Genomic DNA, 12,642 nt, shown 5'->3' with positions numbered 1-12,642 from the left:
CGCTTCCTCTCCCTCTCCAGCTTTCCCTCCTTCCTCCAGAGGAGCCTCTTCATTACCAGTCTTCGTCTCACTCTTCACCTCCCTCGTGTTTCTTTAATTCCTACTCCTTGCTTCTCTTTTCGTCTCCTAGTTTACTTTTTATCTTTTCTTTTCCTCCTCCTTACTTATTTGATCTAAATATTTTAGTCATTACCAGTTGAGGTGACCCTGTGTTTCACTTCTGAGGACGAGCTTTTATGTTGTCTTGCCTTTGGGGAAATTTCTGTTACTGCCTCCATAAAACTGAGACTTAGAAATCTGGATGCAGAACAACGTATCGGGTTTATACTGAACGATACGACTTGGAGAACAAACGGCTTTCATTTTAAGAGCAGCCACTCGTTACACGGCATTCTGGATATTCATTATTAGGGGCTATCTAGTTTCGAATTAGAGTACAAGCCTGTTGTAGTTTATCTTAGTAGTTACAAACCAAGAGGAATGATAGGCAGTAAAATAAACCCCAATTTTGCTGGTCATTCTTCAGCTCACAATTCTAAGCTTTATAGGTTTACCAGAACCCTCATATGAAATCCATTTTCGAGCTATAAATGTTTAGCAAGGTCATATTTCAATTTTAAAAGGTGTATTTAGAAAGCAAGAGCAATATAATAACTGGAAATGACATTTCACCAACAATTTTATAACACTATCACTTTTCTGTAGTTTATCCTGATTGAATTGCAATTAAAGAATCTTGGGTGAAGTTAGCAGACATTATAGTCTCTTAAAAAAAAGCATAAAACAGCTGTGAAAACCTATTAAGAACTGATATTCTTCATATTCAATACTTTAATATTTTTCAAAAACCCATAGGGAAAGGTGGATATATAAGCCTGGCAGCTGGTCAAATTCTTTTTCCCAATACATAAAAGGTGACATAAATAATGGTTTTGCTACACACCATTTTTTACTAATATCTAAAAAGAATGAGGCAATATCTCACATTTTCAACACTCAATGAAAAACTTCAATAAGCAAAGACCCTCTATATTTCAACCATTATGTTACCCATAAAATATTCATTGCAAACTTAGACTTATTTAAGAGACTTAAATAATTTATGCTTTTGGAATAATTCATCCAAGAAAAATAATGCTTGATCATAAAAATACAGAATTTCTTCCTAAGAAAGAAGAGCTTCTTGTTAGGGATAGAACAGCAAAGGAGGGGAGTCTTTCTGATTACTTGGAATTCCCAGCTAAACATCTGGTACAGCAACCAGAATATAGAACTTAACTCTCAAAATGTTACAAAGTGCATTCCAAAATTAATACCACCAACAGGAAGAAAAAAAACAACTACAAAATTAATTAAATAAAGTAAGGGTGGCAGAAACTCTGACACAGAGCAAAATGCAAAGCTAAAAATCATTTTATGGCTAAGAGAAGAGCTTAATGACATATGTGAAAATTGAACGGAATAGCTGAAACATGTCAAAAAGCAAATACTGGGGATAGCGGGTGATAGTTTTAAAATTTACTTAATTTATGATATGAGTTTAGATAATATAATGAAAGTCCATCTGATTATAGAACTCATACAGAAAGTGAACCACTCTCTCCTTCAACTCCATGACTGTAGTTCAGTGTCATGTCTTTCTCGTACTCAACAGAGAGCAAATACCCATGCTCTGTGTGCTACAGAATTCTAGAAGCAGATGGATAGTGGTGTCTTATAAAAAAAGACACAGAGCAGGAAGCAAAGGTTTATTTAATGTACTTCTGTTTGATTTTAAAAATAAAAATCATGCATTTCCTTTCTGATGGGAAACTAAATACTGTATTATTTTTACACTTGAAAACTTGGACCTTATTGAGAGTATGAAGATAGAATTTGAATGTTTCATTTCCTTAAATATAGTTTTTCCTTTAAAAGTCAGGGAACTTTTCAAAGAATATTGAGCCCACCAATAATAATAATAATAATAATATATAAAAGATTTTCTCTTCTACTATATAAAACTATCTCATATTATCACATATTCTCAAGAAAAAGATAATTCCATACTCAAGCTAACTCATCTTTTTGCTGGCTAACACAACTGTTAATAGCCAATGTTAAATTAAGTAAAAAATACCTCAAAAAAAATCAGCTTTCACTTAACCACTCATTACAGTCCACAGGACATCACAACTGCTTTGGTCAGACTGTTGTTTTAAAGTGTTAAGCGTGAAAATAATAATTTTTAAAAAATGATAATATGGACATATTCTAAAGGTCGACTTGTGATATTTTCTTTTTCCCAAGAGTGAAGCAACATTTTCTGGCTCTAATAGACTATGAATATACAATGGGTTGCTTAACACCAGCCAAAGGGGGAAAAAAGGCATTTATTTTTTAGCATTCAAACTTTATACATTTCAGTGACATATCACATGGTAAAAGGAACCCTGAGGTTTTCGAGATAAAAACCCTTTCAAGTATAAATATATTTTTCTTCCTGAAGAAAAATGAATACAAAGAAGAGGTGCGTGACAACTTTAAATTACTTCAATTCAAAAGGATAAAGTTCTTGAAAAAGACAGGGACATTCCTGTTTTCAGTTTATTAATGAAGTGCCCAGAATGACGAGGCTTCAAAACAACAAAACTTACTTTTCTGATATCATCTAATGTGTTAATCTCGGGAGACAAACCACCGTGGACACACAGGAACTGCTGGTTCATCAGGGCAGCCAGGGGCAGGCAGTCAAAGGCATCCATACAGGCATCATAGACGCGTTCTGAATACTTTATTTTACCTTTTAAAACATGATTCAAAAAAATAAATAATTGACTCGTGATTTCATAGCTAGGATAATTTCCATGAAACAGTTTTCGTTTTTTTTTAACATTTCCTTCCCAGCATCAAACCACTAGCATAGAACTACACATTGCCAAGTTGCAAAGCATGATCAAATAAGTTGCACGCTTCGAAGAGGGAGAGTACAGGTTTCAGCCACTATCTGGAAGTGCAGTGTTCCTACGAAGCCATCTGTAAGCCGAAGCAATTATCACTCACTGATACGGAAAAACTGGGGGGCATTCTCAGATCCAAAAAAATAACCTCTTAGGCTTTTCTGATATCCTAAGACACTACTTGTTTTTTTGTTTTTGTTTTTGTTTTTTTTTGCATTTTATTTTTATTTTATTTTTAATTTTTATTTTTTATAAACATATAATGTATTATTAGCCCCAGGGGTACAGGTCTGTGAATCGCCAGGTTTACACACTTCACAGCACTCACCAAAGCACATACCCTCCCCAATGTCCATAACCCCACCCCCCTTCTCCCAACCCCCTCCCCCCAGCAACCCTCAGTTTGTTTTGTGAGATTAAGAGTCACTTATGGTTTGTCTCCCTCCCGATCCCATCTTGTTTCATTTATTCTACTTGTAATGGATGCACAAAATAAATGAAGGTAGAACACAGATGCTCACGGACCCAGTTCAAAGCCCTGGTGGCTAGATGGTGAGGTGCACATCAAGGTTCCCAGGGAAGGGGCATGGTGACCGACCCATTGCTCAGGCCTGAGCGCTGTCTCCAGAAGTGCTTGCTGCACGTGTAACACTGACCCCTCACTATTTTTGTTTTTCACCTTTCTTTCTAAAAGCAAAATTCTCTTTGGATTTCTTTTGGTTAGCAATAACAGGTACTAATGTAGGTTTTCATAAAAGCAAAGTGACATAAGACATAATTTCAAAAGGCGGGTTATACCTGCATTATTAATCCTTAGATGTACTGTTTTACATTCTTGTTGTTCATCCCTATTTTACAGTTTTTAGTAACTTTTTATATGGCAGAGACGAGAACTTTTGTATATATCCTTGCTATTGATCTGCAGCTGTATCTCAAAAATTATATATATAAACAACTAGGAGACCAACAGAGTACGTAAAGCTGGCTAATTTTCCTAAGTGATCTTATAGAAAAGGAGATGGCAAGAAATTTTCTAAAGTTGTTTCCATATCACTGCACGTTGCTTTTCCCTTACTGACTTATAGCTAATATTCTGAGAAAAGTCTCTGTGCTCCACTGAATAGAGGGCTAAATGACAGAGAGAAATTTGTTTCACTCAACAACAGGGAAAATTAAGAGAAGAGGAAAATGAATATACATGAAGTACTCCTCACTTCTAGTATTTATGTCTGAAGGAAGACGTCATCTCTAATTTTGTAAAATCCACTAGAGGCTAGTAAATCTATTGAGTCCAAAAGAGGTACAGTTGAATTTGCCCTCCATCTGTTTTTCTTGAGTGATTTGAGATGAAAGGGTAAAATTATTCCCCTGAATAGTAGTATTCTGGCTATTTTTAGAAACTAAGTTAATCATTGGTTCTTAGGACAAATTACATCAAAAATTAATTTGAACTTTCAGATCACTATATAGAAAATTTATAACTTAAAAAGAAATTCTGAATTCTCTTCATTGTCCATGCTTAGAAAGAAATATGGAATGACAGAACAAAATGGTATCATTTTTTAAGTTTTTGAGTTTTAGGCAATGGATATCATCATGTGCTCTTGGTATGAATTAAATTGACTAGCACATACGGCATTAAAGGAAGAAGCTCGAAGTATACTTACATTCTTGTTTAAATGTGAAATACTCTGTTAGATGTCTACATTCATGATTTCCACGAAGTAAAAACAGTGTTTTGGGGTAAAGAATTTTCAAGGCCCACAAATACAGCACACACTGAAAAAAATAATAATAACATAAAAATAAACATTTTCCCATTATATTTAAGGGTCCCATTGCCCACACATGAGGAAGACATGAACTAATGTGTGCCTATGACCAAAAGTTTCCAAAAGGCTAGACCTTATTAAGGAGGATATTAAAAATTAAACAGAAAATATTAGTACAAAGCCAAGGTTTATATGCATAAACTGATTTTCTATGCACCACAAGAAAACAATGGACTGTACAGGGTCTATTGGAAGAAGTCTGAATAAAGATATACTCAAAATATACTGGTGTACAAGCATGAGAAGAAACGTGATTAGCAATTAATGAATAAAGACACCTTTCTTTATAAAACAAATTTTAAAAAAAGATAACAGAAACAGGAGAGGGCGCCTGGGTGGCTCAGTGGGTTAAGCCTCTGCCTTCAGCTTAGGTCATGGTCTCAGGGTCCTGGGATTAAGGCCCACATCAGATTCTCTGCTCGGCAGGGAGCCTGTTTCCTCCTCTCTCTCTGCCTGCCTCTCTGCCTACTTGTGATCTTTCTCTCTGTCAAATAAATAAATAATTGTAAAAAAAAAAGAAAGAAAGAAAGAAGGAAAGAAAGAAAGAAAGAAAGAAAGAAGGAAAGAAAGAAACAGGAAAATTGGGAAGGAAACGCAAGACAAAATTTGGAAGTAAACAATGCCACCAGCCTCAGGCTGACTGATTTCTTTTCTTTTCTTTTTTCTTTTCTTTTTTTTTTTTTTAAAGATTTTATTTTTTAAGTAACCTCTACACCCACTGTTTGGCTTGGTTTACATCCAAATATAATTAAACTGAAGGCCAGAGATCTCACTACACATTCTGCAAGTAACTACAGGAAGAATTTCATATACCTTAAAACTCTCAAATTAATTACTTGGGTATTACAGTTTGTGTAAAAATGAAGGTCCCCTTTGAATTCACCAGGTTTGGAATAAGCCTCCTCTGACACAGTCATTCTGGAGTGTGAATTAAGATAAGCAGGATACTGGAGTACTACCATCAATTTCATTATCCTTCACTGGCATTCGTCAAGAGCCCACAGGAAAGAGAAAACCACTCTTTGAAAACAAGTATGCCCTTTTTTCCTCATTAAGTTTATCTTCTAAAAGTGAGGATAAGAAGATAAGAGGACCACAAAAATATTGAGACAAGCCTGATTCTGGTTACTAAAATCTGAAACCAAAAATCATTTAAAACATTTACATTTTTATAAAGAGCTTTCCAACATAAAGTAAATATGCTGCATAATGTCCACCAAGAAAAGCTACTAGCGATTCATTTGTTGTGATACGTGTGAAGACTAATCACCTCTGTCAGCTTATATACCAATTTATTAAATGAGTGGAAATAATTATGTTTGAATATACAGTCCACGTCCTGGGGAAAAATACTAATTATCAAGGCAAGTATGTATTACTTATTTTTCAAGTAAGATATTGTTTCCAACTATGTAATTATAATTGGAGTAAACAAATAATGGGTTGACATCAAATTTTGTATACACAGACACACACACACACATATATATTTGTTACTTCAATTAATTTTCTAATTATCATTTTCTGGTTATACTTATTAGCTAAAGTTCACATGACAAATAATATTACTATTTCTGAACAGTTGACCAAATGGTCTACACAAATGATCCTTAAGGCATTATGATCCGTCATCCATGGTACACATTCCCTCTTATCCCAGTGGGTAGTATGGTGGCTTGATGAGTCTCTGACTGTTACACATCTGGTTTTCAGGGTACACTGACATGCTTTCACAAAAGGAGTGTTACTCAAACTTGTCTCGCACTTCAGAGAAGATATTTGTAAACAATTATTACAGTCAATGAGAAAACTATTCCCAATTTAAACTTTACAAAGTTGTACCTTAATACTAAAGAAATACACATACACACTTCCATATTGGTTGTTAACTTCGGATGTCTAGTTTGGAATAAGATGAGAATGTAAAGTCTTTTAAAAATTATATTTATGGGGCACCTGGGTGGCTTAGTGGGTTAAAGGCTGGCCTTTGGCTCAGGTCATGGTTTCAAGGTCCTGGGATGGAGCCCAGCATGGGCTCTCTGCTCAGCAGGGAGCCTGCTTCCTCCTCTCTCTCTGCCTGCCTCTCTACTTGTGATCTCTATCAAATAGATAAATAAAATCTTTTAAAAAATTATATGTATTTACTAAAATTGCCACATCTAATATATTCTGTTTTTATATTGAGAAAGAGTATATGTTTTGGCCATACTGTAGCTGCTTTTAAAAAAGTTTTTCTTGCTGTTGTTTTTATTAAAGTCTAATTTATATAGGAAGAAGAGCACATATTTTCAATACGCCAGTCAATGAGTCTGTATATGTGTATATTCTCATGAAATGACTAACCAAATCCACTCACATTTCAGCACCCAGAAGGCTCCCTTGTGGCCCTTCCCAATCAATATCCTTTTGTAAATGTTTATTACATTTCTAAAATTCCAACCACAATTCTGAACTCTTCGCATTGGCTTTGTCTGCAAGAATCTTAAGCAAAGCTATTATCTCTCCAACTAAAATCTAAAACACGATTTTCTAACCCCTGTTAAGTGCTACAGGAGTCGCTTTTTAGGACCCATATTTTCTCCTTGCTGTCTGTTAAAGATCCGGTTTTGACATTAGCACATGGCTTTATCGCCTTTAGTTTTAATTTCTGTAGCGTTTTCCTAACTGAAATCTCAAAGAGTGATACAGAAATATTTTATGATATGCTTTTCATACTTATTTACCTTTTTAATGATTCACGGCACATTTAATATCCTTGTTATTTAGCGGATATAAAGCACCTAGTATATGGGAGTTTAAGAAATATTAGTTCCTTTTTCCTGTAAATGAGAAGGAAGACAGGAACACCGGAGGTAGGAAGGACTGAAGGAAAGCAAGAAAAGAGAAAAGAAGAGGAGGAAAAAGAAAAGGAGAAAGAAAACATAACTTAATTTCCAAATTCTTGGCTCAGCATACCCTCAAAATAAGAATCCTGTTTTCACATTTTATTTCCTTCTCCCCTGTGGCAAGAACAAAATATCTTCCCAAGCGCTGACTAAAACCACAAATGCAGCCAATATGGAAGAAGTGGCCTGGTAAATGAAAGGGCAAGAGTGGATTGGAGAGTGGAGCCGGGCCAGCCTTCACCCTCAACATCTGGTGGGCAAGAGCCGCCAAGTACAACACTGTCTTGCGGGCAACTGTTCTGCCATCTAAAGTTCTAATATTCTGGGGACCTGTCGATCTGAAGCGAAATCATAATTGGACTTTATTTTTAAAAAAAGGAAAGTTTCTTCTAAAAAAAAGTATCACAATCACTATGCACGGAAACACAAATTAGTTAAAATAATTGGTTATTTTCTTCTATGTGGTAGGAGATGGCTAATGTGAACAAAATGTTCACTGAATTAATTGGTTAAGGTGGAAACAGAGAGGCGAGTTACGTTGGCCTTTTTGCACGGCTAGATGTAAATTCCTTGTGCAAATGACTTTCAACCAGACCTTGATGGTCTTTCCAGGACTACTTGAAATAATTTAACAGTTATGACTTACAATTAGTTTTAAAGTATGAACAACTGAGCACCCTCTATATTTTTATTAATTTCTGTCACAGACATGGTTTTCTCCTATTTAATCTATCAATCTTCCCCAATGAAGCAGCACTAAGGATATAGTTTTGCCAAGGATACCGTCTTCTTCATTAGTTTAATTGGTTCACTGGTAAGAGTCGTGCAATGATTTATTTTTGTAATTTATGCCTTTTGATTATGAGTATTCTTGGAAACTTGTATAGGGGAGTAAAGAAAGAGGCAAAAGAGGAAGTTAAAAAGCAAATAGACAGCTTCAGATATACATCAAGCAGCCTTCCAAAATAATTCTCCATGCTGTGATATGTTCCAATCAAAAGGGACGCCTCTCAGTCATGGGACAATTAAGTGAGGGATGTACACTGGCTGGGAAAAGATCCAAACTCCCGAAATGTCAAATGCGGCTCCTCTCAGACATTCCCTGCCTGGTCTGACAAGTATGCCGACAGGCAGCAGAGCCTCTAGTCCTGCAGTAACAGAGACCATCGGCAGCGGGGAGACAGCAGACAATTCCTTCCTCGTGTCTGTGGCATCACTCTGTCACCTAACACGGCTTGCTGCACTGTCTGCCTGTTATTCTCATGCAGAAGCACAGGATGCTGCCTGACTTGCCGTGGTTCATTTCGTCTCTGAGTTCACAGCGAATAAACACAACAACTCTTCCTGCTTAACTGAGTTTGAGGCTTGGGCTGAGACCTTTATGTAAGTAGCACAGGAGTGGGGGCTCGCTGCTAAGCTCACAGCCCTGCGGCGTGGAGCCGCACAGATTGGCTAAGAAAAGCATGCGAGCAAGCAAACAGAAGGAAACGGCGAGGCGTGCCTCGTCTGCAGTTCTGTTTTTCTCTGCATTCTTGGAGGAGCTCACTCAGATGCGGACCTCTACAGACACGTATGCTTGATCAAAGAGATTAGGTAGCATAATGCCATCATCAGAAAGAGGATGGTATTTGGTGTGAGACAAATTATTACTCCAAACAAAATTACCTCTTCCATCACTACTCAAAAGCACGCTTGTTTTAGCTAGGCTAATGTTGTGGGGAGTGATTTCTAATCTTGGCAGAGAGAGAAGGTGGTGGGAAGGGGTGGGGAGGGGTGTAGAAATGAACTCCGTGTCCTGCCCACAGCACATTACCTACTGCTTGGAAACACTACCCGGCAGTGATTGTATGAACCTACTCGTCAAAGCTGATTTGGTAAAATTAAACATAAGTGGCTCCTCTTTGCCCAGAGGAGAGCCAAAGAATACCTGCAGGGCAGCGCTAAATTATTGAGGAATCAAGAACCTTTTGAAAGCTGTTAGGATAGTCCACGCCGGAAAAGGGAGCTCTGATTTTAGGAACTCTTGTAAACTGAGAGTGTCTTACTCAAACAGAATATGCTGTATTCCATGCTGGACCTTCAGATTGAAGAGGTGCAGGAGAGGGCCACGTGTGCCTGTTTGCATGTGCGTGAGTGGATATAAAAGTGTGGATCAGCTTCTGCAACACTGATGTGTGCATTTTTTGGTGGCTCACCTCGTGAATGTGGCCAAGGCGTGGGGTGGAGTGGGAAAAGCACAGACTTCCAAGCCCGCGCTGTCATTTACTATGCATGCAACTCTCTCTGAGCTCTGGTTTTCACCCGCACGGAACGAAGACATTTGCACGTTCCTTGCAGAACTGTGAGGAATAAAGGAGCTCATGTATCCCAGCCCAACAAGAGCATTTCAGCATGCAAACAATGTAAGCTTCCTTAATCCACCATTAAGAGCCCCAAAGTATTCTCAGTAAATATATTTTATAGAAACATCTGTTCTATTTTAAACATGATGATATCACTGAGCCATACCAAAGCCCCTCAAAGGTCACAGTCTAATCAAAATGGATCCTTTTCATAGAGGAGGACTTCACATTTTTGTTATTTCTGTATACATGTGGCGAGTCCCTGGAGCTGTACTCCCAGACACTTACAGTTTAATTAAAGAGCTGTTTGTGAAGATGGGAACTCTGGTATATGCATCTCAGAACTTCCAAATGTCCTGATACATTTGCTATGTCACCAGCATCGGGGTTCAATCTCTGATCCTTTGAATTCCAAAAGGTGCCCACGACACACAAAATTGCAAATTTTGGGGTGCCTGGGTGGCTCAGTGGGTTAAAGCTTCTGCCTTCGCCTGGGTCATGATCCCAGGGTCATGGGATCTAGCCCCACATGGGGCTCCCTGCTCAGCAGGGAGCCTGCCCCCCCCCAACTCTCTGCCTGCCTCTCTGCCTGCTTGTGATCTCTCCTGTCAAATAAACAAATAAATAAAATCTTTTTAAAAAATTGCAAATTCTATAGTTCAAGTATCTAAATAAATTGTAGACTCAAAAGAAATCTGCTGAAGAATAAGTTAGTGATTATTGCTTCTCAAGTTCTTTAATTTAAGGAAACAGAGCTCTAAAAAGCTCCTAATTAGGGAGAGTTTAGGAAACTTCAAGTAATTTGAGGCCAGAGCTTCAGAAGCCTCAACTCTCAGAGTAAAATTTCAAAGGTAAATAAACATGAACCAGATTAAGAAATAATATTATCCAAAGAAGGAGCTGGCGAGACAAAGATGGAGTCCAAATGTGTCAACTGTTCCTCAAGGAACACATGATTTAGTGGTTCCTCTTTACTAGTAAATTACTAGGGAACGGTGTTATTTCTTTGATTAGATTGAGAAGATGGCAATTAAGTAGTTCAAAATTGCAAATATGCTATTAAAAATTTTTTCTAACATAGCACTCCATCGTTTGGCCAATAAAGATAATCACTCCCAACAGGTAATCTTCGGCTTTCCCTAAGAAGGTGAGCTTCAAGGAAAGTAGAATATCTATTTCGTTCACTCTCAGAACCTTACACAGGAGTACTTTGCATGTTAAATGAATAAGATGTATTTAAGAGTCGCTCAAATAATTTTTGAAGGTATTTACGCAGATTCCACACAGTTGTAACTTAAGAGAAGTAGTAGAAACATTTTACGCCCATTTCTGTTTTCTACTTATTGCAGTCTTTTACAAACCTGGCTACATATTGAAAATCACCTCTGGCCATAGCAACAAGTTCTGGTCTATGGGATGCAAGCCAAAGTAATGGTACCACTTCTAAGAAATATGCATAAATGAGAAGACATGTCCTTCTCTTTTTCCTTTTCCTTCTAGCTGAATGCAACATGGGACATGATGGCTGAAGTTGGTGTAGCTGTCTTGGGTCACAAGGCAGTCTTTGGAATGAGCCCGTGCATCCCATGCCTATCAGAGCAACAAGGCAGAAAGAACCTGGGCCCTAGCACTATGCTGGGACACGTGGGCAGTCCCATCTGTGAGCTTCTACTAGAGAGACAAATAAACTTTTATCTTGTTCCAACCACCATTTCTCAGGTAGTTATTTTCTCCTGGCAGATACCAGTCCTAATGTGATATAAAGGTATTAGAAAATTTGTATTCAATCGCCCTTCCCTACTAAGTTGGTCGAGTTAGCACATGAATGACATCTGTGGAGTTTACTAATGTTTTCCCCTGTACTTTTCTTATTTCAATTTCCTTCCTAGCTAGTCTCCCTCCTTTGATTTAGTCTTCCTCAATCATGTTTGCTCTCAGAATTGTTCCGCTTTACTATATTGCAATGGCAATCATTTTCCATACTTCTTTTATCACAAGGTTTTAATAATTTAAATCATTGAATCCTGGATGACCACTTAGTCTAGGCTTTTGATTCTATATAACTTTTTATAGTCATATTTTCCAACATAGATTTAGTTTTCTAGAGAGCAAGGCTACATATCTCTTCAAATTCTCCATAGTTCTGATCATAGTGCATACACATTTCATGTGTTTACTAATACAGTACATGTTTACCAAATGGAAGATATATCAAAAATTTACTTGCTCCTTTTGTTTTTATATACTAAAACCATCCATCCTGCCCTCATCATCATGAATAAATAAGAAGTATATGGTTCTCAAATACACAAAGGCTTAATATTTGGTGAAAATATTAAATATATTTTAATATATATAGCCAATGACTATAGAGTCTCTCTCTATATATATAGACTCAATTACTGAAGGTAAATTGAACAACCAAAAATATAAAATTGGTATGATAGCTTTAAAAACAAAAGCTGTTTAAGAGTGGTATGTTCTTCAACCTCAAATATTCCTATAGTAAATAACATATTATGAAAATTTAAAAACCTAGTCCCCTTTTTACATGATTATTATGAATATATGATGTTGGTGTGAGACTTTTATAAAGTTGATTTCTCTCTTAATTAAGAATATATGGAGGGCACATATTGTATGG

General features: G+C 36.9%; 1 protein-coding gene across 7 annotated transcripts in view; it reads right to left on the bottom strand.

Moving 5' to 3' along the window:
* Positions 1–12,642, bottom strand: part of PPP3CA (protein phosphatase 3 catalytic subunit alpha) — a 322,003-nt gene that overhangs the window by 71,351 nt on the left and 238,010 nt on the right. For all 7 annotated transcript variants that reach the window (XM_059172206.1, XM_059172188.1, XM_059172170.1 and 4 more), the window contains 2 exons: positions 4,607–4,718; positions 2,637–2,782 (listed from right to left, as the gene is read on the bottom strand). In XM_059172206.1, coding sequence (XP_059028189.1) covers positions 2,637–2,782; positions 4,607–4,718 — 258 coding nt within the window. The remainder of the gene's footprint in view (positions 1–2,636; positions 2,783–4,606; positions 4,719–12,642) is intronic.

The sequence above is a fragment of the Mustela lutreola genome, chromosome 1 (genome assembly GCF_030435805.1).
Source record: "Mustela lutreola isolate mMusLut2 chromosome 1, mMusLut2.pri, whole genome shotgun sequence".
NCBI classification, from domain to species: Eukaryota; Metazoa; Chordata; class Mammalia; order Carnivora; family Mustelidae; genus Mustela; species Mustela lutreola.
Note: the sequence above shows the minus strand (reverse complement) of the source record. Positions and strands in the feature narration are given on the sequence as shown.